Source organism: Empidonax traillii, unplaced genomic scaffold (assembly GCF_003031625.1).
Source record: "Empidonax traillii isolate 1590-97213 ecotype Southwest subspecies unplaced genomic scaffold, ASM303162v1 scaffold516:size646513, whole genome shotgun sequence".
NCBI lineage: Eukaryota > Metazoa > Chordata > Aves > Passeriformes > Tyrannidae > Empidonax > Empidonax traillii.
The window spans coordinates 621,361-646,513 of record NW_020955709.1 but is presented as its reverse complement, the minus strand read 5'-3'; the positions used below and the strand labels follow the sequence as shown (position 1 = coordinate 646,513).

The following is a 25,153-nucleotide window of genomic DNA, read 5'->3' as shown; positions in this document are numbered from 1 at the left end:
TGGCCCCAAACCACCCTGGGCTGGCACCCACAGGACAAGAACTGCTCCGACACAGACACCCAAGAGACTTGGGTACAACACTGAGGCCACTGACAACAGCACAAACGTGTGTCTAAGGTTGTTTATTAATTCGGTCTGTTCTAAGTTGTACAATTATGAAAACAACAAAACGACTGCTGGAAGCCCAGGAATATTTACAATCTCGCCTTGTTGTAGTGAGGTCAGTCTATGTTGTTGCACAGATTGGTTACGTTTGGTACCACAAGATGTTTAAAATTCAGACAAATTCGAACAGATTAACAATTGTATATACAGGAAATAAAAGGAAATTCAAGTATCAAAATACAGACAGATTAAATAACATTTGTATACAAATCAGCCCCACTGCCATACATCACAATTAGCAAAAATGTCCACATTGCAAACTGAACTTGACTGTCTCTGCCCTGTCAGGGAATCCCAGGTTATTCTTCCGTGGGCAAGAAAAATGTCTGAGCTGGGTTGACTTAGTGAGAGCAGCACAGGTACTTTCTTTTGGGAAAAAAATGCAATTAAGTAATACCAGTGCAAGACCTAAAGGGGAGACCTTTGCAACAAGACAGCATTGTGAGTGCTGTACCAGCTCCAAAACACGGATCTGATGGATGGAACTGATGTGAGCAGAGCCAGGGAAATGCTGCTGCTGGAAACTTACGAGGTGGGTGGAAGGAGCGTTAAAGCAATGGCTCCACCTCAGCTGCACACAGAATGGGACGTGTTTGGGTGCTATCTGGCATCTGCTCTGTGTCTCTGCAGCCTCCTGAAGGTACAGAATTCATGACAGGTACAGCCTGGAAGGTGCCATATCTTCTCCCTGGGAGGGGGGCCAGGCATGTACCGCAAAAAGGTTGCATAATTTCTTCTAAAAAGAACAATCCCAAAACAAGTTTAAAGTCAGCTGAACAGCTAAGATTAGCGCTGTTTTTTTTCTTTGTAAACACAAAATAAAAAAGGATAAAGCATCTTCAATTTGAAAAAACAAAATCATCCCCTCCGATATAAGAAAAGACAAAAGTCAGCATCTCTGTTTGCCGGCCGTGAGTGAGGGCTCAGCCCACAAACCAAAGCGAAACACAATCTGTCCTTAAAGAGGGGAACAAGGCCCAGGGCAGCCCCACCTTCTCCCAGGCAGGTAAATACAGCAGATGCAGTTTGATGCAAAGTCATATTCAGCACCAGAAATTTGGGGCACTTTCCTCCAGATACCACAAAACCCTGCAGGGAGGAAGAGCCCGAATACTGTGCAGTGGGTGGGTTAATGTGGCCAGGAGCCAGCAACTGGCACGGCCCAGAGTCAGTCTCCAGCACTGACTCCCTTGAGAGATCCCACCGCACTGAACTGCTAAAAAAACTGCTCTGTCAGGTGAGAAAGGGAGTATCTGGCTAAAGAATGGCTGGATCACTAAAGACAACCACAGGCTACACATGGGGCTGGAACGGACCACCAGGGTCACCGAGCCCAGTCCCTGAAGATTGGAGTCTTCATCACCATGTCATCTCCAAGCCAACCTCCAAAAAGCTCACGTGTCAGAAAGGAAACCTCCCGAACAGAGGTTCAATTTGCAATCTCACCAAAGACTTGTTGCCAACACACCAAATATTTACACTTACACCAGTATGAATTGCGACATGTGCATAACAAGGAATGTTAAGTTTCCTAAATTCATCACCTTCACCCAAAATCTTCAGTTCTCCCTCCCAATCCTTTACAGGTCTAAGCCCTCAAGATTAGGGTTCGCTTCTCTCCCAGCCTCACTGTGAGAGAGACTAAAGGAAATCCTGACATACAGCAGCAACTGGAGTTAAACAGGAATTACCTGGGCACAGTGTTTCCACGCAGCAGCAGGTCCCACAGCCCTGATAAGGCCTGACAAGATCGTAATGGACACACTGCGCTACACTTTGCATCTGAAGAATTTAAATCAGAACTATTTTAATATTATCCCCTGAGGGGAAGAGTCTGAAAACACGTCAGTCACAGCCCAAACCACTGTTCAACACTCTGTAATTCGAAAGAAAAGCAAGCACACAGCACCTTCGAGGTTGTGTCTTTGGGGACACTGGGCTTGCACAGGGCCAAGCCACTCTCAGGTTCATGTGGTTTATCCTCGGGAGTGGACTGTTTCAGTGTAATGCCCAAAATTTAACTCCTTATTTGTTCATCTTCTGAAACTGTTGCACTAATTAAATAATGAGCTAGTATCAAAAAAGTGCTAAATCACAATTGAATATACTTAAAAACCCCCAACCCTTCAGGGCATAACTGCATTTAAAAACAAGACAGGTGCACAGAGGCTGGAGGAGGGAGTTGTCCCCAGGAATTCAGTGCGGAAATAGGAAGAAACGGCGTCCTTGCCATAGAAATGTCAAGTATTGCAACGCGACAGTTGAGGGGATAAGGAAGCTTTGTACCATTGGGGATATTGGCCACAACCGCTCTGGGGGGAAAGATCCTCGGCAGACTCTTTTCCTCAAGTTACTTCCATTTGCTACAAAAGCATGGAGTGGCTCAGAGAACAGGATGCAGACTTACCCCACACGGTTCTGCCACGGGAGGAAGCAATATCCAAGAATTTGATGTTCTCTCCTGTTCACCCAGAGCTGAAGCGGAGTAAGTACCATCAGAGATGTGCACACCATGCCCCTGCTAAGACTTTCTATCGTACTGCTCGCTGGACTGTGGGATTCTCAGTAAATACTTTTTTTTTCCTCAACAAAAAGCTGCGGTGCTACATTGAAACCGTGAACTGCATTTGCTCTGTGTCATTTCACAAGTTAAAAAAGAAACAGGTTGAGCGACGTTTGTCTCAAACTAGAAAAGGCGACATCGCTCTCTGCCTCCAAGTCTCAAGTTTCCTTCGCTAGGAAAAGAGAGAGCGTTTTTCCACAGAGGGGGCTGAGTCCCTTCCCCCTCTGCTCTGGGAGCCCTCACTGAGCAGCCACGCACCCACTCCAAGGCAGCTGCCTGTGCCAGAGGGAGATGATCTTCATGTCAGCAGCCACCGTGTCCCAGGTCTCTGCCCGTAACTATATTCCATGGTAGGAGACGGCTGCCTGGAGCTCAGCTTCGCAGAGGCAAACAGAAAGGGAGATAATGGAATGAATTTCCAAGTCATACAAAAACACGTGCTGGGAAAGATGAGGCGAATGGCCCCAGAGATGGGACACGAGTGTGAGGGCTACAGACACACACTGGCAGTGTCGTGGCTTGGGCAGGGCTGCCTGTGATCCCTGCTGGGTTTGGTCACCCTTAGAAAGGCACATGCTCTAGTGACCCAGATTTAGGAAGTGTGGAGGAACCTGCCCTTCCCAGCTGAGAGCAGGGGGATGAACAGCTCAGACCCCATGAAGTCGGGCAGACGTGTGGCAGCTGCATGGTGAACGCCTACACGTAGAAACTGCACTGCCACCCCCACCAGTGAGGCAGTTTCTCTTGGAGGGATACAGAAACCTTAGGGCACTCTTACAGCTCGGGATTTTGCTGACGGAACCCAAACCCAACCTTGGGGAGCACCTGAGGCACAGCAATGTTCTGTCCACAAGGCCTGGGCTGGCAGGGTGGCACGGCAGCACCTGTGCAGTGCTGGCTCTATATCAGGGGGCTCTGTGGCACATGAAATGTATGTACTAGACTGAGCTTTCCTTTTCTTTCTTTTCCAAGACAATCCTTTCACTTTTAGTCCTCTCGCTCGGATCCTCACTAGCACAGCCCTCAGTCTGAAGTCAGTTTGCCACTCAGTGCCATTAAGTCACAAATGACTTGGGAGATCAAACTCATTCCAGAGAAAGAGCTAAATAAAGACTTTGAAACATCAGATTTGGCTGCAAGTCTGGGGAAATGGAAGCTTCGAGGCAGCAGCTGCAAAGCCCTAGCAAAGCTCGGACAAGCTGCTGCTGCCCTTAACATGAGGAGCAAATAACCCAGGGCTGTTCCCTGACTTCTCCCTGCTGATGCCAACTGCTGCTTTTGGTGTCCAGCCCACACCTCCCCTCTCCAGACCAGGGCTCACAGCAACATGTGCCTTTGGAAGCTTAACCACAGGCTGCCCCATGAGAACTACGCCCAGAGCTCACGAGTAGTCTGGTGAGTGTAAACAGAAGGACTATGGGGTGAAGAAAAACCTACAAGGGACTGAAATGCATGAAACCAACCCCCCCCCCCATCTCTGAGGGGACAGAGCTCACAGTGGGAACGATGAACCCAGCCTAAACCAGCGCTCGCCCAGCAGAGCAGGTTCTGTGCCGGGCTTTGAGAAGCGAGACTGCGGGCAAGGGTCACCGTGAGAAATGGAGTGCCCGCGTGTTATTCGCAGAGAGCATCACAGTGGTTAGTGTCAACTCGACTGGCAGGGAAGGAGAGGTGAGTTCACTGAACAGTATACAGCCGTGGTTCAGTCGGGAAGAGGAGGATCTAGGAGGAGGGAGTGTGTGCACCACAGAGACAAGAGGTCTCCGTCAGTCCAAGGACAAGGTGAGATAGAAAAAAAAAGGCCTGGGGAGTGTCACATTGCCCCAGGGATTCACAGTGCCAGAGCGAGGGGGAAGACGTGAAAACGGCAGGCGGCTTTCCTGGATCCACATCTCCGACTCCCAGCCTGCCCTCTGCTCCTCCCGCCTCACATTCAGCTACAGCGTTACCCTTGTTTCCGAGTAAGGAGAGATTCACAGTGTTCAGCAGCGATCAGGTACAAAAGCTGTTTAAGTCTACAGTCTCCTAAGTGCTGCTGCCTTGGACGTGGTGCCTACGCGGGCTCAGGGCGAGCAGCTGGAGGAAGAGGGAGTTTAGAAGAGCGGACAGATCAGATCGCAAAGGCACGGTTAGACGGGGCGGACGCGGGTGTTGGCTTTAGAAGATAGTGGTCTCATACTTAGTGCTGAGGGTCCGCTTGGAGTCCTGCTTGGGGTCGACGACCCAGGAGACACTGGCATGAGACTGGGAGTCTTGGTCCACTTCAGGGGGATCCAGCTAGAAAATAAGAAGAAAAGGGCACATTAGGTCACCCATGCTTCTGGGACAGAACAAGCGGGGATTCAAAGCACAGAGCAACTGCTGCTCTGCCTACTGCCTGTCCCAGAAACGTGCACGTGGGCAGGGAAGCAGCTCTTGCTGGGGAGACATTTGAGTCCTTCACATCTAAAACATGTCTGGCCACGTCAGTCTCAACCCAGCATCCCAAGATGACTTCCTGCATTAGGCTGCGAATTCCTGTCACCCTTGGTGACAGCTTCACTCATCTCAAACAAGCATGAAAAATGGAGCACTACAAAAACAGGAGAGAGAGAGAGACAGCTCCTGGCAGGTGAGCTCCCATGTGATTTACTCTCCTGACCAAGCACGGCTCTTTCCTTTTGCCCTCTTAAATCAGGGTGCCACGGAGAAGTTACCACCATCAGCAAGAGCATCAGGGTTAGCTGAGAACTGCCTCACTGCGTGAGCAGGACCAGGTGGGAGCAGCGTGTCCCCGGGCCTTGTCCGAACCCACGGCACGGGCTGGAATGAGCAGGGGGAGGACAGCAGCAAGGCAGGACACGGGAGCACAGCAGGAGACAGGGGAAGTGGGGAGGCAGCCTGGGTCGGTTTGGAAGGGAGGATGGCAGGAAGAAGGGTAAAGACCTTCGCTCCGGGACTAACAGACTGCAGCGGCAGGTAGGAGGGGCGGTGTGTTGTACAGGTGTGACAGTAACAACAGCGGGTGTCGGGAGGGAGCGGCACCTGAGCGGGGGGAGCAAGCAGAACACAGACAAAAGGAGACATTAAAGGAAGGCAGTGGCTTATGGCAGCAGTCCCTGCTCCTCAACAGCTCCAGTCTTGGCTGGTTTTGGCTACAGGGGAACCCTGTACTGCAAACTGCAGGTCACACTGTGGATCTCACTGCACATGGAAGCTGTGCTGGACCCAGCAGGGCCCTTAAGCCTCATTCCATCAGGCTATTTCCACCTCTGCCTGCCCTCCCCCTACCAGGGGAAGTCCCAACCCTGCAACAGGACTGACAGAGGCACAGACCTGCGGTGTCAGCGGCACCTGCACTGACAGTCACACCTGGGCTCCCCCCACCACCCAAGGGAGGTGTAAATGTGTGATGCCCAAGAGAAAGCCCAGCTTAGACCAGCAGGTCACTCCCGCCTGCACACACGTACCGCAGATTTCCTCATGCCGGCTCGTGGTTTAGGCACTGGTTTGGAAGATTTTGTTTCAATCATTTCTCCTGCTCCAGCACCAAGAGGCTTCGCTCTCTGGGCTTGGAGGGCCAGCTGGTAGGCGACTTCGAACGCCTGCCCCAACGTGAGGATGATCTCGTAGGTCAGGTTCTTGGAGAGAGCACAGAGCACAAAGCCATCAGGTCACCTGGTGCACAGTCCCTGTGCCTCCCCCAGGACCTCCTGCCTGCCTGTTAGCTGCCCCACCAGCACTACAGTTCAGCAGCGCAAACAAAAAAAGCCCAAACATCTCATGCAGTTGATTTTGCCCAAGAATAAAAGCAAATCATGCTTCCACCTTCTCAGTGAGTTAAAAGGTTGTTAAATCAGCCCATTACGCTCAACATAATTGAGGGCATGTGAAGGGTTTGTGCATGGTACATTCCCCAGAAGGGAAAGCTCCTGCCCTGCTTTATTCAGCCCTGGAGACTGCAGGAACAAAGCCAGACAAATACTGTCCACAGAGGTCCAAAGTACAGGCATTTGGAGCCAGGACTGTTTTAGGGTAGAAATGGTGAAGGAACCTTAGAAGGTTCTGGTCTTAGATCCTGGTCTATGACTCGCTAACAAAGCTGAGAGATAAAACAAGTGGACTGTAAAGAACAGGGAGATGAGACGCAGTCACCCACTCACCACATCCACAGTGCTGAAGACGTGGCAGTAGTGGTGGCTGGTCTGCAGATCCTTGGTGATGTAGGCAAATGTGCAGAGATCCTCGGGGTCCTGAGCAGCACAGGAGATGTTCCGGATCTCGTGCTCAGCAATGACATTCTGCCAGGGTCAACCACAAGCACCTGTCACCCTTCTGGGGATGGCAAATACACCCAGCGAACAGTGGCTGTGGAGTGTGTCCTGGGGGCAGGCAGGGGGAGTCTCCCAGCCAAACCAGTCCCAGCTCCCTCCCATGGCAGGAATAAACGGCAACATGGTCCACAAACAGCTAGTCTGCCAAGCCTTTGGCACTCAGGTAACCATCATCACCTTGGTGCTCCCCCACAGCCTGATCAGTTCCCTAGGACCAGCCATGGCTTCTGGAGCCAAAAAAAGTGATCTGCAGCCCCCAGACAGGTGAGACTGCAGGTCTTGTCCCTCCAGACACCAACTTCAAGTCATCTGCAGCTCACCTTGTTGGAGGCGTCGATGAACTTCACCCCTTTGTATGTGATGGACAGGATTATGGTCGGGACCTTCTTCATGTGCTCCGTGGATTTCTTCAGAAGCAAAGACATCCAAGTGACCAGCTATGAATGGATGTTCCCTTCTTCACCCCTGCCCCGGCCCACCCCAGAGACCCCCAGGCCCTTACAGGCAGGTTGTGGTGGTCTTGGACCAGAAGGAGGAAAGCAAGCTCCTTGTGGAAACAGAAGGGGAGGGATGGGGGACCTGAAGTGAACCCAGCCACCCCTTCCCAGTGAAAACACCCACTCTCCCACTGCAGAGACCTTCCAGCTATGGGAACAGTGCCACGGAGGGGCAGTTCCCCAGCGACAGTGGCACCGCCTGTTTGGTGGTCTGGGCCCCTGCAGGGTTTGGGGAGCTGCAGCTTCACTGAAATCCCCCATCCCCCAATCCACACCATCCACCACAGGCTGCAAGCGGCCCCAGGGCCTCCGTACCCTCATCTTGGCACAAGCATCCTGTGTAGACTCTGTCCCTCGGAGGTCTTTGATCAACATGGAGCCCAAGTACTGTTCGGAGGAGGGGGAGATGTTAAACCCTGCCGAGGCAATGCCATGGCCCTGCCACTCCACATGCAATGGCCTGATCCCAGAGCCGCCTCACCCCTGTCACACCCACAAGCCAAAAGCCACTTACGTTGGCCTCATACCCACAGGACTCAAAGATGAGCTTCTCTGGCTGGTGCTGCCAGTTTTGGACTGGGGCATACGGGGCAGCCAGGCTAGGGGGGCGCAAGGTCAGCTTGGATTCCCGACGGTCCTCCTGCATGGGAAGAAATATGGATGTGGAACCACAACAGGTCCGACTTGGGTTGAAACAGCTCTCAGGAGGGCTCTTTGGGCTGGGGTGATTGAGGTTGGCAACGGCTAATGCCCCAGGGCGGAGGCAGCACATGGCAGGTGAAGGTGCCAGCTCTGATGGAAACATGAGCTGCCTGTTTTTGAGATGAAACTGAGGCATAAAGGAGCTGCTGGCTCTAATGCCTGAGGAAAGCTAAGCCCGACCAGCTCTGCATCACCCTACCTCCTCCCTGGCTCCAGAGAGGGGGGAGCCTGCACAGAGGGCCACTGGGACACACAAAACACCCACTGACCTGTGCTTTGTAGCGCTCAGCTCTGGAGTAGGGAGCAACCTCAGTGCCACGGTCATGTTGCCTCTTGCTGGTATCCCCGGAGGGCAGCAGGAGATCGGCAGATCTGCCTGTACAGGAGTCATTCTGGCTCAAGGGCGATGACGTCTGGGACATCAAGTCCTGGCACTGAAATGAACAGACACCACAAAGACTCCCAGTCAGTTTGGGCTGTGCCCCACATCGCTCCCCTCTGCATTGCCTGGCACAGGGTGCAGAGAACAGAGCTAATGGGGTCAGCTCCTGCTCTGGGGCCTCCTGCCTCGGTGTCAACAATCCCACCCTTTATCTTCTGCATGAGACCCGTAATTTGCTTGAGGATGGTTTCAGCCAGGTATGCAGCCCCTTCTGCAGGCACACCTCTGCCTTTGTGAGCTCATCCCAGGGGCAGGGGACACACTGAGCTGCAGGCAGAGTGTTTACAGAGGAATGAGCTCCCCTAAAGCACTGAGCAAAGCCCCTGAAGGCGCTGATGATCAGCCAGCCCAGGAGTGGAGCCCCGGCGCACAGCGTGAGGTCAGCCTGGCAGCCCCTGCACAGCTGCAGCCGCATTAGTCCTATTCAACACACTCGCTTAATTTGCCATTGACGTCCCTCCGCGCCCCCCCCACCAGATCACACCAGCTGCAGCGCCAGGAAATGCTGCAAATGGCCCATTCTCTCACCCAGCCTCCCTGGGCAGCATCTCAATCAGCTGAGCTGCACCAAAGGACCCTTCTTCCCCCACAGCCCTGCTGCCTTCAGTCTCATCCATCTCATGGGGATGTTTTGGGGGTTGAGCAGTGGGCAAAGGCCTGGCACCCTCCTGGTGCAGCACCAGTGTGAGTCCTCTCTGTTCTCGCACCTGAACCTGGTTCCTAAAATATCCCATGTGAGCAAGCAGGGCACAGCAGCCCAACTCACTTCGGCCAAGGCTGCTTGTGTTGGGAAGACTTGGGAATGCAAGACAAGAGTGCAGAGCTCTGCAGCAGAGCGAGAACAGGATGCTCAGGATGGGGAAACTAATCAATCCAAGTCCTGCTCCAGGAAGCTGATTTGCAATCACCAGGAGGAGGCAGCAGCACACGCCGCCATGCTCCTGAGCTCTCAGGGTCGCTACGAGCCCCGTGGCTTTTGCCAAACTCAGTTCTCAAATGCCAGTTTTCAGGAAGAATGGGAATGTGACAGCTCCCTCCCAGACAGCTCCCATAACAAGACATCCAAATGCTGTCATTCCTACAGCAAAAATCAACATCCACACATCTCATCGAGTGCTATTTGGCAGTGACAGCGTGAGTTCTCAGCAGCCCAGCCAGGCCAGGGAGATGGGTTCTGGCTCCCAGTGGTGCAATCAAACAGCAGGCCCCAGCTGCAGCCCTTCTCCAGATGGGCTGGGTCACTCCTGCCTGCCAGAGACTGCTGCACGTCTGGCCAGGAAACAAGGGCAAGGAAGTGGGCTCAGCGTTCCCCTCGGTGCAGGGCAGAGGGAGGGGTGGCACCCTGCACCCCTTCAGTGCAGGCACCTGATCCCAAGGAGTGGCCTGACCTTTCCTGTGGGATGGCATCCAGAGGCTGACCTGCAAGGGCTGGATGTGATTTCCCCCACTCACTGCAATCGCAGGGTCACGCCTGCACTGGTATTTGCTGCCTGGGTGGCTGGAGAGGACGAGGTGAGGAGCTGAACAGACACACTGGACACACCAAGATTTCTCCCAGCACTGACGTGTCCACACAGCCATACCAGCCAGGCAGGAGCACGAGCAGGGACTCACTCTCAGCTGGGAGAACCGTGGCGGCTTGGCCGGTGGCTCCTCGTACGGTCTGTCTGCCAGCGAGGCTATGATCCTCTTCCGATGGCCGAGCAGGTTCACTTTCAGAACCTGCAAGGACAGACAAGGTCACCGGGGGCTCTCCTGCCCTTGGCACCAAGTGGCTTCGTGGGACGATTCATGACAAGCGTCAGCCCCAGCGAATGGGCAGGACCTTGCTGGAGAGAGGCAACACTCACGTTTACTATCTCAAGCTCCCAGAGGTTTTTCACAGTGTCAATAGAGCTGTAGCCACTTGAGAGGAAGGACTGGATGTAATCCTGCAGACCCAGGGAGTCGAGCCATGCAGGAACTGATGGCTGGCTGTTCCCATCACAGCCCAGGGGTTTCAACTGTGAAAGTACAAGAAAGGGGTTAAAAGCTGCAGGAATCCTGAGGGATACGGGGTCAATGGAAATCAGTTTACAGCTTATCACCATCTCCACTAGCGCTTTACAGTAACAAAATCACTGTATAAATAAGAAATGCTCTTGGGATTGGCAGGAGGAACAGCCACCCTCTCCCCAGCATAGAGCCACCACCATCTGCATAGCCTGGCAGACCAGTATAATCCTCCTCCTCCTCCTTGCTATTCCCAAAACCCTTCCCACAGCCCCTGGGATTCCTCTGTGGCCAGAGACACGGGGACTGGCTTTTGTTTCCCCTGAGTTCACAGCCGTGCCGGGCAGGGTCCTGTCCCTGTCCCAGGGGGGGCATCCAGGGGTGCTAACCTTCGGGAGGGAACGAGCAGCCTGGAGCAGCTTCCGGCGGTGCTGCGGGTCACCGATCCCAATGTCCCGAAGGTCCTGATCTTCCATGACATTACAGCCCTGTGGGGGGGACAGGAGGGAGTGACATGGGAGCAGGGGACAGCAGGAGCAACAGCAGGTGCAGGAGTGGAGATCATGTGGTTAGAGCAGCCTCCTGACCGCACCTCCCAGCACGTCCTGGCACCAGGAGGAGGAAGTGCCCAAGGCTGGGAGCTCTGCCCCATGTGCTGACCTCAGGCACCCAGAGGGCTGACACAAGCAGGGTTGTGGCACATGGAGCAATGCCCTCCCCTCCTGCCCTGCTCTGGGTTCCACTTCCAGCCCTTAGCCCTGGTCATGGTTTGCAGCACCTCCTGTGGGATGCACAGATCTGTTTATTGCCCTGTAAAATGTCCAGATAAACCCCAGTCCCATCCACGCCTGAGCAGGGGCCCTAGGCTGTGCTCAACCTCCCTCCACAGCCAGAGAAACCTGTATGGCCTTCCCTGAGAGCAGGGGAAGGTCAGGTGTCTCCTCCAGCCCCGGGCAGGAGGCAGCCGCCCGCTCTGGCAGAGATGCTCCAGTCACCACACACTGCACTGTTAAAGCCCATTTTCTGGCCCCTTCCCCCTGTAGAGCAGGAGCACGCAGACTGCCCGCATTTAAGAGCCTCCATCCACCACAACCTCCTTCCCTCCCCTCATACCTGGGCAGAGCTCAGCAGGAAGCCTGGGCATGTCTCCCCACGGCAGGCAGAGCCACACTGCTGTGTGACCAAAGGGATCAGCTCGAGCCCAAACCCCCTCCCTGGCCCTGCCTCCTTCTGCTCCCCAGAGAGTCCCAGCAGAAGGTCTGTGCTGCCAGTGCTTCGCTGTTCCACATTTTGTTTTTTTAAGAGAAACCCAGTTAAAGGCAGCTGGGGGGAGGCAGGGCAGTGAGTGCTTCCTATCCCTTCCTATCCACACTTTTGTGGGATTTCAGCATGTGTACCTTGCTGAGTGAAACCTGCTTAAATGCAGCAGCTGAAGGCAGTGAGCTGCCCACCGGGCAGCCATCCCCTGAGCATGTCCCTGCTCCTGCCTGGCCGGGGAGCCCCTGCCCAGCAGCGTCACTCCTGCCCCTGCCATGGCCTGGCACGGTGACGAGGGGCAGCAGGGCTCTGCCAGGAGCTGCGCTTCCCTCAGCCACAGAAAAGTGTTCAGGGAAACAGGGAATTAATGCCACAGGTAAGAGATGCCCAGGTCATGGGAGAGCTGCCCTGGAGCCCAGGCTACAGTCATTTAGCAAACAAGAGCAGGGGGTGGCGGAAGGCAGAGCTCTCCACATCCCATGGCAGTGGTTCCTCTGCATTCCTCTCCCTTGGCAGCCTGGATCTCCACACACTCAGTTCCTGGAGGGCCAGGGAGCACCACCATGGCAGAGCTTGAGCCAACAGCTGCAGCACAAAGGCATTTGTCTGAGAGTTGTTTAAATAGCAGAAAGAGCCAGGACTAATGCCCGGAATCCCACGAGGGGGGTTCTTTCCCTGTTTTTCCAAAGGCCATTCACAGTCTGTGCTGGTCAGGACCGCTGCCTGCTGGGAAGAGCTCCTGCCACCGCCCCAGAGCGCCTGTGGGCAGGTGGCAGCTCTGCAGGGACACGGGGCCACAGCCAGACACAGCTACCCTGCACCCTCCAGCCCCCGAGCGAGGCAGCAGGACCCCAGGGCTCACCTGGGCGATGCTGCACGTAACGCACCACGCACGGATGGAACCACAGCCCATGAGCTGCTCTGGGCACCCCTCAACTGCACAAAATGAGGAAGAGGCAGACTGATGCTGAAGGCTCCAAGGTGCCCATTTGGTGCACAAGAGCAGCTCTGTTGGATTGCAAACAAATCCCCTGTGAGTAACAAGAGTGGCTGCTGCTGCTGGGGCAGTGACCTCTGGCTGGTGTGCAGCAGCATCCCAGCAGAAAGATGGAAACATCCCTCCCCTTTCTTCTTCACAAATTTTAAGCCAAAGAGCCACATTTAACGTATATTCCTGTAACAGTGGGAGATTGTATGCTTGGCTCAGGGGAGGAGGGAAGAGATTAAAGGGGATTAACTCCCCTGACAGGCACCTCACCTGGCACTGTTGATGCTGCAGCACTGCTGTAGGGGTTGCCAGAAGGTCCTTGGAGGCAGTGTATGTGAGAGGAATTCATCTCCCAGAGGGAGAGGCTTCAGAAGGGCTTTTTGAAAAGGACAAAGAGGGCTAGAGCAAGTGATGGGATTTCTCCTGTGAGTAGTCTGGAGAGCAAAGCACTACTATCCTGCCTGGGGAGGAGGCACAGGAAGGGACTGAAGTCCCCAAGCAGGTTTTCATCACACCTTGGGTACCCAAAATATGCAGTTCCTGATGCCTGAGCCTGTTCTCTCTCCCAACCTGCCCATCTTGGTGCCCTGCAGCTCCATCCCCCTGTAGAGAACTGGGGTCAGGAGCTGGGGAGGCAGAGAGACAATGCTGGCAAGGGCACAGCTCACAGCCAGCCCTTCCCTTTGTGCCACTCGGACAGCAGGAATGGTTGGCAATCACATGAGCTGTGACAATGGTGATGCGTAATGTTCACGTATTAAAACTAAAAAAGCTTGCTGAGCCTATTTACATTTTCACTCATGCTTAACTTTCCAACATTGAGCCCTTTTGGTGTTAATCCCCTTTAGCACAGCCACACTTCCACCTAAGCAGCACAGGGACAGCGGCTCTTGCTCTCCCAGGGTACCAGTGCCAGCCCCACAGCAAGGCCGTAGGTGTTCTCCCATCTTTGGCATCTCAAATTCAAGGAAAGCTTCTTTCTATATAGCAAGGATACAAGGTAGTTAAATACTGTGAAGCCTACAGCTTTTTCCAACACTCCTTATTTTTACATGTCACAATAAATTCCCTCGGTGCCAGTCCGTATTCTCGGGGTACTTAACAAGGATAGACGAAGCGTAGCAGCTCCGAACAAATCATTCCAGCCTCTGGTGCAGGAGAAATGTCCTTCAAACCCATCCAGATTTCATCTCCCATGAAAAACAATAATCTGCCACTAAAAGAGATAATTAAATGCAAAGACACTGGAGATCTTTTAGCCTTTGCCAGCTGTATAGAGGAGCTGATAAAACCAGACTTTTAACCTGTCTGCACCCAACACAGCCTCAGACAAGAGCCAAGGGGCAGAGCTGCTCCACCTGGACCACTACTGCTTTTTGGTTTTACCCAAAGGTCCCCATTGGTGCTGCCACAGGTCAGCAGATGCCCTGACGTGGGCACAGACCAGCCCTGGTTCCCACAAACCCCTCTCTGGGTCCTCTGAGGACGGGCTCAGTGCGGAGAGCAGAGCTCTGGGATGTGCTCTGGCATCAGCCTGGTCCAGAAGCCTCCAGCAGCAGCCTCAGAAATGCCAATTAGAATCAAAAAGACTTTCCCAAGACATGTTTCCAACTTGATTCCTTGTGACAAGCGCTTTTACCTTGCGTGTTCCTCCCGGCTGCCCCAGCTCTGCGGGCTGACCTGGGCCAGAGCTCTCGCTTTCACACACGGTGGGGGAGTAAGGAGCACCTGACAGCCTCTCCATCCCAACACCTCACCTTGTGCTCTGTCAGGAACCAGCCCTTGACACTTCCAGCACCGCAGGCAGCTTGTGAAGGGTTTGTCCCTGGACCACACATCCCTGCACTAATCCAGGCTTCAGTGCAGCACCACCTGCACACACCCATCAGTCCTGGTAGAAAAATCTCTGGCAAGTTTTTATTCCCAGAGGAACTGGGATGATCCCTAAAAAAAACCCCCAAGAAGTAGAGGCTGAATTTTTTTCTTGGCAATGGACACAGGAGCACAATCTCCTCCCCAAGCCTCAGCTTCCTTCCACATGCACTTGGGCTGGGGAAGGGACATGGGGAACACAACACATGACCCAGGACAGAACTCCTCTGCTCCTGCTGGCAACCCAAAGAGCTGAAAGATCACCTCAGTCAGACATCTGAAACCAGGTAAGGCGAGTCCTGTCCCAGCTTCCAGCTGGCACAGAGGGGTTGCTAGGCGGTCAGAGGGGCCTTCATTCCCCAACCTGGCCTCCACCTTCCTCTGAGCCAAACCCAGCCCCCTCTGTGGAGGCACAAACACACACCATCATGAGGGGCTCTCCTGGACCCCACCTCTGCACTCCACATTGCCCCAGGGGAGGGCAGGGATCTGCCAGTGACCCGGGAGCCCTGCGGGATGCCGGTGCACCCAAATCCCCCCCAGAGAAATGAGTTCTTGGAGGAAGGGCCGGCTTTGGTCGCGCTTCACCTCCTGCACTGTAATTAAACAGCCCACAAGGCTCCAAGTTTGTCATTAAAGGAAAAAAGCACAGTCAGAGGTTACCTGGCAGCAGGCAGCGTCCCCTCCTGCTACTGAGGTGACCCCAAAGCGAGTGTGCCAAAGGCAGCGCTGCCAAAATCCGCCAGATTCCTCCTCCAGCAGGACACTCTGCAGGCATTTAACTACCCAATTTTCAGATGCTGCTTCTTCCCCAGAGCCTGGCGTCTGTCCACGCTCTCGTTCCAGCTAAGGAAGGGCCCGAGGCACAGACTGTTCCGTGAGGGGCACGCGGCTGGGCCAGCAGTGCGAGGGCCCTGACGCCTGCTCCGCTCACGCTGGTGCTGCTGTGAGCAGCCCCTGCCTGGGCAAGGGCCGGGAGGACGGGGACCAGGATGGTTCTGCTATTAAAAGACACAGATGCAAAGCCCAAACACACTGCAAAGGCTCCTGCAAACATCCCAAGGAGAGCTCCAGCTGAAGGCTCTCTGGGCGTACAAAGCTCTTTTTCTTTTTCCCCCTCAGTGCATTTGAGACAATTTGCATCATGCTGAGGATTCTGCTGTCACTGCTATTGCTCTGCTTTTGGCAACCAAAAGCCTGGATGTGGGAGATGGAGACACATCCAGCTCAGCACAGACGTGAGCTGACGACCTCACAGTCAGGCCCCACACTCCATTCTCAGAGCTGGGGGACCCCACTTCGCCACATCAATCTGCATTTGTAACTGGCCTTGTGATTCGCAAGGTTTGGTGCCTTCCCTTAATGGCATCTGCAGTCTGGGGTAGTTCAGTGAAAACTGGAGGAAAAGATCTGTTTAGCCGTGGGCACAACAATGAAGCCTCAGCTCTCCACAGAGCATCGAGTGGGGAAGGGGCTCATACACAAAACTACAATAAATCTGAGATTAGCACACAGCCACTTCATTTTTGTTTAATTTTATTCCCCATGCAGACTGGCAGCGTGACAATGGCAACGGAGGGAATCGGTCATGGTTGTCAAGTCCAGGCAATTTTATTGAGAGGAAAAAAATTAACTGCTACTTTAATGGCTTTTTTAATGTTTATGGGGCCTGGAGCTACTAATAAATCAAATATAAGTATCCTCTAAATTGCCAGTTCTGGTCCACCCACTTTGCTCCTCAAAATCCACTCCAACCTGGCTGCTCCCCCTGGAGTCCGTTTCCATCATCCAGGGAATTTCGGCACAGCTCTGCCACATTTTCCCAGATCCAAAAACCTCCTCAAGCTCCAAATCCCTGCATGTCTCCACTCTCACCATTCCCTTCCAGAGACACCCCAAATACCCATACCACGGGGGATAAAGCACAGTCCTTGGGAACCAGATGGAATGCACCAGGGAGCTGTCAAACAAAATTCATTTTCTTGTAGAAGCAAATCCCACTCAGGGTTTGGCAGAGGCCCTCACCCAAGGGTCCAACTCCACTCTTATGGGCTCGCCCAGGGCAGCACAATCAGTCTGGGGACCCAGACACGCATTCCTGGGGGCTGCAGTAGTGACACACAGACAACACTGGATAACGTGGCTGCTGTACTGCTGCCCCATGTCATAAAAACAAACAAAAGCCGTTTTGGTGGTGAATCTCCAGTTGGTGTGAACCAGGTCAGGCGCTCCTTGGACTGACCACGATCCCTGCAGGGCAGCACAGCCAGGAGCTGGCAGGGCACGGCTTCCTTACCCCCACTGACAGCTCTGGCGAGCTCAGGGCAGAGCTGTTCCCGGGCTTTGGGAGGACCAAACCCAGAACCAGCCACCCAGAGCCTCTGCCTGGCTGAGAAGAGCCTGACACCAGCCCAAGCACAGGCTGCATGGGGCTCACCTGGCTCTGCACTAATTGCTTCCACCAGCTCCAGTCATGCCATGTTCTTGCTGCGTTTCACCACGAGCAGATGCAGTAAAACCCTGATGGGGGTCCCTGGTGGGTTCCTGATCCTCACAGATCGTTCCTGGGTGCAAACAGCTACTGGAATACGTCAGTTCAGCTTTTCCTGGATGGCTATTATAAAATAACAAGTTCTATATGAAAATAGAAAAGAGCTCTGGGGCAGACACATTCCCAGAGCATGCCCAAAGCCTGGCTGCTGCCCAGGGGACCAGCAGCTGCGCGCCAGGCTGGGCCGTTCAGGAGCGGATCAGGCAAAGCTGAGCGACTGAGGACACAGGAACCACCGCGTCCCTCCAGCGGGGCAGATCCCAGGTGATAACGAAGATCATGCAGATGTGAGCCCACATCCAAATCCCAGGGATCTGCAGAGCAGAGGAGACCTGGTTCCATGCACATCCTGTCCTCAGCCTGGGCAGACAGGAGCAGCCCTGAGATCTGTTCACACACCCAGCCAAGGTGAGTCAACCTGAGCCAAGGCCTCAGCTCCGCATTTATCCTCATTTTCACACACACACAGAGGGGTGAAGGGAAAGGAAAGGCTCTTCCGTTAGGGAACGCCACTGCAGGCTAATGTAACATGGCACTGAATTGCTTTGAATCAAATTAATGTCAGTACTTTAAATTATTTGCGGATACCCCCTTCTTCCAACACCATCATTTTCCACCACTTCTCTCTAATTATAAAAAAATAAATAACCCCCCCACCAGAGGAGCCCAGGGCACTACATGCAGAGAACAGATTTCCCTTTCTGACGCTGTCTCATTGAATCAGCATTAGCTGCTTTCCACACACTCCATGGGAATCCAGGCTTGAACAATAAAAAAAAAGCTATAAAAAATGGTTTATGTTCTCTTTTACCTGCCCATTTGTGAATCAAAATATCTTTGGACTGAATAAAAAGTTCAATTCCAGAACACTGGTACAACTGCCAGAGCACGCGGGGTTTGCCCTTCTCAGATGTCAGCCTGGAAACTGTCGGGGGCGGCAGCAACTATCCCACGCTCCAAGGGAAGGGAAAAGCTTTTGCAAAAGTCTCAGACACATTTATAGGATCTGTGGGATCACTAAACACTGTGTGAGGGAGCAGGTAATGGCATTCCCCTCTCTATTTCTGTGGGGAAATTCTACCATCAATTACTGCAACTCCTTCTCATTACAGTGGCCACGTCCCTTCCCTCTCCTGAAGGGCAGAGTCCAGCCTGGCCTTTCCCCAGCCACTCCCTGTTTGCTGCAAGGACCAGGAATGCACTGGGCATCCCAAAGCTCATTTCCTATGGAATTCCCAACTGGAGCATCTGCAGCAGATGGACTGTTGACCACAGCTGACACGACGGGGCCAAGCTCCAGGAGCAGCAGAATCCCTCTCGGTCCATATTCCTGTGACATTTTTTCTGCTCTCCTGCTCCCTGGCTCATTACCTGCCAAGGACAATTAAGTCCATTTATTGTGCACTTTTCTGGATGACACTTCCCACTCGCTGGTGCGGTTTTGTGATATTACCTTTCATTTCCCTGCTCTGGTGAGGGATGAGGCACTGGGACTCCCGGACCTTGGCACACACTCCAGGGCCGTGTTCCTCCACGTGGGAGGCAGCGGCGCTGTTCTTCCTGGGTGGTGGGGGGACATTCCTGGTTCATTGGAGCTGTTCACATTTGGCAGGCAGCTCTACTGAGGATTTTATCCTACTTGCAGAGCTGTATTTTTGCTAAGTCAAGGTCAGCACAGCCACTGGCAGCAGCTTCGGCTCAGTTGTGTTCACCCACCGCACAAATAAACCTTCCCCTTTAATGAAGGAATCCCAGCGGGTTGCAGAGCAGAGAAGACTTGGAAGCGCCATCTCCACTTGAGCTCTTCCTAATCCCAGCTGCCTGTCCAGGCTGCTGCCCAATTCCCCTGCCTTGTCCATGAACACAGCAAAACTACTGCAGGCAACTTGAAGGGAGTAGAAGCATTTCTACAGACACAGAGATGTGGTCCAATGTGCAGATGTGGAAAGAGAACTCAAGTCTTTTGGAAAACTAAGCTACCTAAATCCATCTTTTATCACCCCTTTCTTCCCTCAACCAAGCTGAAAGGTTATACAATCCATGTAGACCTTGGTCCCTTCCCAGAAACAGGTACACAGGTGAAGGCATCACCTCACATCAATGTTTAAATAATCCTGCTGACTTGTGCAAATAACACCCACCCCTGAGTGAAGCCAACGCTAGATCAACATTGTCCCAGGTGCAGAGAGGGAATTCCCAGGAGCTGAGAGGCCTCCACTGCACCTTGCCAGCTCACCCCGGCTCCAACACACCGCACCTTCCCCACTCCCAGCACAGCCTGGGAGACGCTCACGGTTCCCACTGTCACTGCAAACCTGGAGGAGCTGCAGGAACCCAGAGCCCCCCTCAGCTGTTGGTGTGCAGCGGATCCAGAGAGGAGCAGGACCCTCACGCCCTCCCCGCTGTCCACCAGAGGTGCAGCCTGCTGAGAGTCATCACCAGCGAGAGCGCCGGCGTGTCGCCAGAGCCAGCTAATCCCCTAATCCCCAATCCCTGGAGTTCTGAAAATAACGGAATTATTATTCTTGGAAACAATGCCTGTTTCTGCCTTCCTACATTAACGTCTAATTAAGGAGCCCAATATATTTACAGAGCACTTTTCAAACTCCCTTTACACACGGTGTGTTCATGAATCATTTCCCTACCTGGTGGTAAAAGGTTCTTGTGACACAGGGTGCAAATTAACACAGGAGCCAGCTGAAAATACCCAGGGATTCAGGAATCCCTGAAACCAGAACCAGCTGAAGTACAGGCTACCAGAGCACTGAGCAGCACCAGCAAGGCCAGCACCCCCAGTCTGTCTCTTGCAACCCTGTCCCCCTCCTGGGGCACACAGGGCACTTTAAACACCTGTTCTGCAGTGAAGAACAGCACCAAGCGCCCGGTGCTGGCACACATCGGCTCTCGCTGTCCCCGCTGGGGTGACAGGACACGCTCCTCATGTCTGCTCTTAATCCTCTTCTGAGTTGCAATCTACTACAGGCTGAGTATCTTCCTCAGTACATCAAAGGGCTCTTTTAGGACACTGCCGTGCTCTGCAGCTGCACAACCCCTGCACATTGAACACTTTGCTCCTGCAAAGCTTCTTGTTTGCCCCCAATGGCACCTGGTGGCACCTGGGGGACCCTGGAGCAAAAGGAGCATCCTGGCACCTGGAACACCCTGCAGCTCTGAGCAGGGAGCAATGCAAAGCAAAATCCTGCACAGGAAACAAGTGTTACCATATCAAAGGACTCCAACTTCCTAATTTTGGCTACTATAACTTAATTAGCCTCACAACCCATCTACCTGGCATTCTTTGGACCTTGAAATATTGAACACAATAAGGCCTTAAGAGGGACTAATCCTCTTATAGAAACTGTTTAACTCCAGGAAAGCAATGTCTTTGGGAGACACTTAGTTTGAAATATTCTTTGCTAGCCACTGGAAGGGGCAGGTAATACAGAAATGGTTGTGTGAAGAGGAGGACTGGGCAGCCTGACGGGCGTCCAGCACCTCGGGCACTCAGTGCTCCTCGTCTGCCCAGCTTCAGTGGTCACAGCAATTTTAATAGTTCATCCCAGAACATCAAAATCACCAGTAGAACAAAGTTAACTACTTGTTCCTCACTTGTGCTGTATCTGAGGGTTTTACTTGCCCAACACCAGAAACTGAAGGCAAGGCACATCACAGAGGAAAAAATTCTGCCCAATTCTGCACACTGCTCAGGTGTGCGCTTCCCTGTGCCTCCATCCACGCCCTTTCCCAGCTTCCTGTCTCTCTCCACCTGCCTCCCCCGTCCTCCCCACCGCTGATGGCCACTGTGTGTTCCCAAAGCCCCTCACATCCTCCTGGTGTCACCTCTCCGCACCATCCCCAGCACCAGAGATGCCTTTACTCCCATTCCAAAGCAGGATGCTACATTAACCAGAATGACTTTTCCAAAGGTTTACAGCCATTTTTTGTTATTTGCCAAACTTAAGAGTCCACATCAAAAGCACTTCTTTAAGCCATGCAAGGAGAACTCTCCTGCAGGACCAAGATTTTCCATCTTTGCAGTTCAGCATTCCACACGAATTCTCAGATTTTTACACCATGCAGCTTTAGGTTTATAGACCCTGGTTATTAAAAACCCTCATCATCGAGCATTACTGTGTCGTCATCATTAGGTTTCAGAGTCAACAGTGTCAATGCAATTAGGTACAGTTCATTAACATCCTGCCTGCAATGCTAAGAGCAAGTACAGTTCCAGCAAGGAGTCTGCTGCCTCCTTCACAGCCCAAGGCACAGACTGTGAAGAGACTCCTTCAAAACACCAGTGAATTTCAGTTCACGTTTCTGGAGCAAATCAAATAGTATACATTTAGGGGGTAGATTAAATAAAATGTTCTATGCAAATTACAGTGAAAAAGCAGTAACACCTGAATCAAATGTGAAGACCCAACACAACCCTCATCTACTCCTTCTGTCAAACCTTCTACGCTCGCCAAGACCATCGCGCCGGGCAGCAGAACCAGCTCTGCTTGGCACCGACACGGATAACACGGGAAGCTTTGGCCAACCCACTCACTGGAGCCCGGGGTCCCTCCCGGGCACTCACCAGGAAGCGGACATCGTCGAAGCCGTTCAGGAGCAGCTTGCTCTCGTACTGCTGCAGGCCGATGGACTCCAGCCACTCCCCGACGCTCTGCTCCAGCATCCGCGAACCTGACGAGAGAGGAATCGGCAGCCGCTTGAACAGGGAGAAACCGTTCAGGCGGTAGCAGCGGCACTCTGAGGAGGACAGATGGCATTGCCACATCATAGTCATTACCATAAGGAAACTCAAAAAATTATGCTCAGAGTACAACAAATCAGCTGGCAGACAATTGCTCCTGTGTGCACAGACCATGGACAACAAGCTTCCAGTGCCTCCGCGGGCTCCAGGTGCAACCTGTACCACAGTTCACTCTCAGAAAAGAAACTCCTCGCCTGGGCAGAGGTTCAGAAGCGCTGCTGGGGTGCTGAGATCACAGGCACTGCTGTCAGGGCTCCTGAGTTCCTCGCCAGACGAACACATGAAGCCCAACCCCACAGGAATGCAGATCCACTCCCTGGCTCAGCAGAAGGGGGCGGGAGGAGAGCGGCAAACTTCCACCCAAGGCATTCCCAGGCAGTTGCAGGTGCGAGGGAAGGGAGCGGAGCTGCTCCTGAACGCACGGAGCTGTTCCAGTCCTCTCATCCATGCACCTCCAGGTGCACCTCCCCGCACAGTGGGGAGCGCAGAGCAGCCTGAGAGAAAACAGCTTCATGCAGCCGAGCCAGCACAGACACGGCGGACGCTTGGAAAAGCAGCAGGAGCCCAGGCTGTCCGCGGCAAGAAACACAAGACAAAGGAAGCACAGACTGCAGCAGCAGAGAGAAAGGGCTTGTGCTCTTCCTTCCCAGCAGTCCTGACAGAGGCAAGCCGTGGCAGGGGCTTTGTCTCGCCGTTACAGTGTCATGGGGATCCCAAGCATGAGTCCGGGAGCCCTGGCGCTGTCATCCTACCAGTGACCCGGCCGCCTGGCGTTCCAGCACACTGCCCGGACCGGGCTGGCTGCCCCGGAGAGCCCGGCTGCGCCGCTGCCCCGCACGACAGCGGAGTGGGGACCGCTCTTACCCCACACCACCAGTCCTGCCAGGCGCTGGGTGCACACCTGGATTTGACCTTCCTTCATCTTCTTCAGCTGCGTGCAGCCGCCACATCGAGCCCCTTTGCTCAGACAAGGAGCAGCTCTGCAGGAGGAGGCATTTTGCTTCCCTGCTTCCAAACCACATCAAAACAAGAAGACAGCAAATGCAAGCACACCCTCTTCTCTTCCTGCAGCAGCTCAAGTCCGAGCCATGCCTTGCCACCTCCCCTCAGCCTCTGATAAAGGAGATTCCTCCCAGCACCTACGGAAGCCGTACGGATGAGCTCTCCCTTCCTTCACCCTTGGGATGAGTCCAGTGACTTGTTACTCTCCTCTAGAAAAGCTTGAGACCTTAAATATGACAAAAAAAGTTCAGAGCTCTCCTTTTCATCGGGGAATTTGCTATGCAAGACAGGCAGATTTTCAGGCTCCCTGGCACATCTGTTTCCACCGTGGATGCAAAGAAAAGGATGATCAGGAGACCCCAGCTTGCTTCCTTTGAACCTTCTGGTCAGCTGAAGCGGTTTGGTAGCTTCCAGCCATCCCTGCCCGCTCCGCTGCAATGGCTGCACGCACAGAGCTCACGGTGTCATCTGCAGATTCTTGGGGTAATTCCTGCTCTCTGCTCCACAGGATTGCTCCTCTGCCCAGGGAGCTGTTGAGCAGCGCTGGCCAGTCCTCCCAGCGTACTCTGCAGCACGAGCGGCGCCGAGATCACAAAAGGCTTCTGCTCCCCCTCCCCTGACCCAGCCGGTGCACCGGGGCAGCAACTAAACCCAGACTGTGTCCCCCGGGCTCCCGGCTCCCCCGGGCTCCATCCTCCCCTCCGCCGGTGCCCGCGCTCCGCCAGCGGCTGCGGCGGCTTTGTCTGAGCCGGCAAGCCCCGCGCTCCACGCTGCCCGTCCCTCCCTTCTCCTCATCCTCTCACCCCTCCCAGTGCTCCCACCCGCCGTGAGGGAGGCAGCAGCTCCCCTAACTCTCCAGTGGAAATCACTGACTCCTCAATATTTACTGGATGATGGATGACATGGCTTGGGGTTTTCAAAAAATGATGTCACAGGTCTGCTCTGACAGTTCCAAGTGATTTGTGGCTGGCTCAGAATTAATTTATGGAGAGAAAGGTGAGGAACTGCTTGGTGCCTACCACAGCATTCCTGGGAGCAGTCAGGGTATTGGCAGGGGGAATGAAACCACAGCAGCTCCTTTCCCTGAGCTCCTGAATTTAATTTTAAAAATTATTTACTCTGTTCAGCCTTTCATGCACTCATAAATGTATTTCTGCTTTTAAGAGGGAAACCTACAGTGACACAAGTACAGGTTTTCTGTTTATAAAACCCCTTCAAGTCATGACAGAATGAAGAGGGGGAGGTATTTAGAGGGAGGGAATTGAGGGGTTTCCTTTAAAAAGAAAAAGAGGGTAACAGGTGCCCAAAATATCCCAGGCTGAAAGTAAAGAAGCCCCAAATACACCAGGTGTTCACGTGTCACAAGGATGACAAAAGAACAAAAGAACCCCAGTCCCTGTGCCCCCTTGGCAAGAGCCCGATCACAACTTCTGACTGAAACAAACTCCTGCTTCTCAGCTCCATCCTGACCAACATCACCCCATTTGCTCATGGACACTGGGTGGAGAGAGACACAAACGTCTGTTCCAAGGCCAAAAACTCCTCTAAGGCAAAGGTGGAGTTTGGAATCAGGACACAGCAGCTCCAGGCAGGTCTGTGGGAGCACCGGCTCCTCCTCTCCCCTCCATGTCAGTGCCTTCCCTGGCACTACTGATCCATCACAGCCCAGACCACAGCCTGAGCCCAAACCCACACAGCGCTTCGGTTCCTCTGCAAAGCCCCCTGACCCTGGAATACAGAGCCTGAAAAAGGTTCAGCTAGCACTGGGAACACACAGTGGATTCCTCTTCACCTCAGCAAAAACCTGAGTGGCAAATGGACGTGAGGTGAGCTCTATCACAGCCCGTGTGAGCTGCCTGTGTGGATCTGCATTAGCATCTCATCAGGAGGAGATGCTGCCCACTCGGAGCCGTTCTGCGGCAGCTGGCTGGAGGTGAAGGATTTAAAAGGACAGAATCCCTTGTGGTGGCAGCTCTCCAGCAAGCTCGAGTTCTGCTTTTGCTCAGGATTTAAAGGCAGAGAAAGGAATTCATGTTTTAAGAACAGGGGGAAG

The 25,153-nt window shown here is 53.5% G+C and overlaps 1 protein-coding gene across 4 annotated transcripts in view; it reads right to left on the bottom strand.

Moving 5' to 3' along the window:
- Positions 1-107: 107 nt before the first annotated feature.
- ANKS1A (ankyrin repeat and sterile alpha motif domain containing 1A) overlaps positions 108-25,153 on the bottom strand; it is a 71,841-nt gene continuing 46,795 nt past the window's right edge. For 2 of the 4 annotated variants that reach the window (XM_027896770.1, XM_027896773.1), the window contains 11 exons: positions 21,922-22,028; positions 11,064-11,162; positions 10,533-10,685; positions 10,297-10,404; positions 8,510-8,674; positions 8,053-8,178; positions 7,854-7,925; positions 7,362-7,448; positions 6,871-7,008; positions 6,178-6,348; positions 108-5,005 (listed from right to left, as the gene is read on the bottom strand). In XM_027896770.1, coding sequence (XP_027752571.1) covers positions 4,886-5,005; positions 6,178-6,348; positions 6,871-7,008; positions 7,362-7,448; positions 7,854-7,925; positions 8,053-8,178; positions 8,510-8,674; positions 10,297-10,404; positions 10,533-10,685; positions 11,064-11,162; positions 21,922-22,028 — 1,346 coding nt within the window. In that variant the 3' untranslated portion in view covers positions 108-4,885. Of the gene's footprint in view, positions 5,006-5,653; positions 5,753-6,177; positions 6,349-6,870; positions 7,009-7,361; positions 7,449-7,853; positions 7,926-8,052; positions 8,179-8,509; positions 8,675-10,296; positions 10,405-10,532; positions 10,686-11,063; positions 11,163-21,921; positions 22,029-25,153 lie in introns of all 4 variants that reach the window. The other 2 variants (XM_027896774.1, XM_027896771.1) reach the window with 2 other exon arrangements.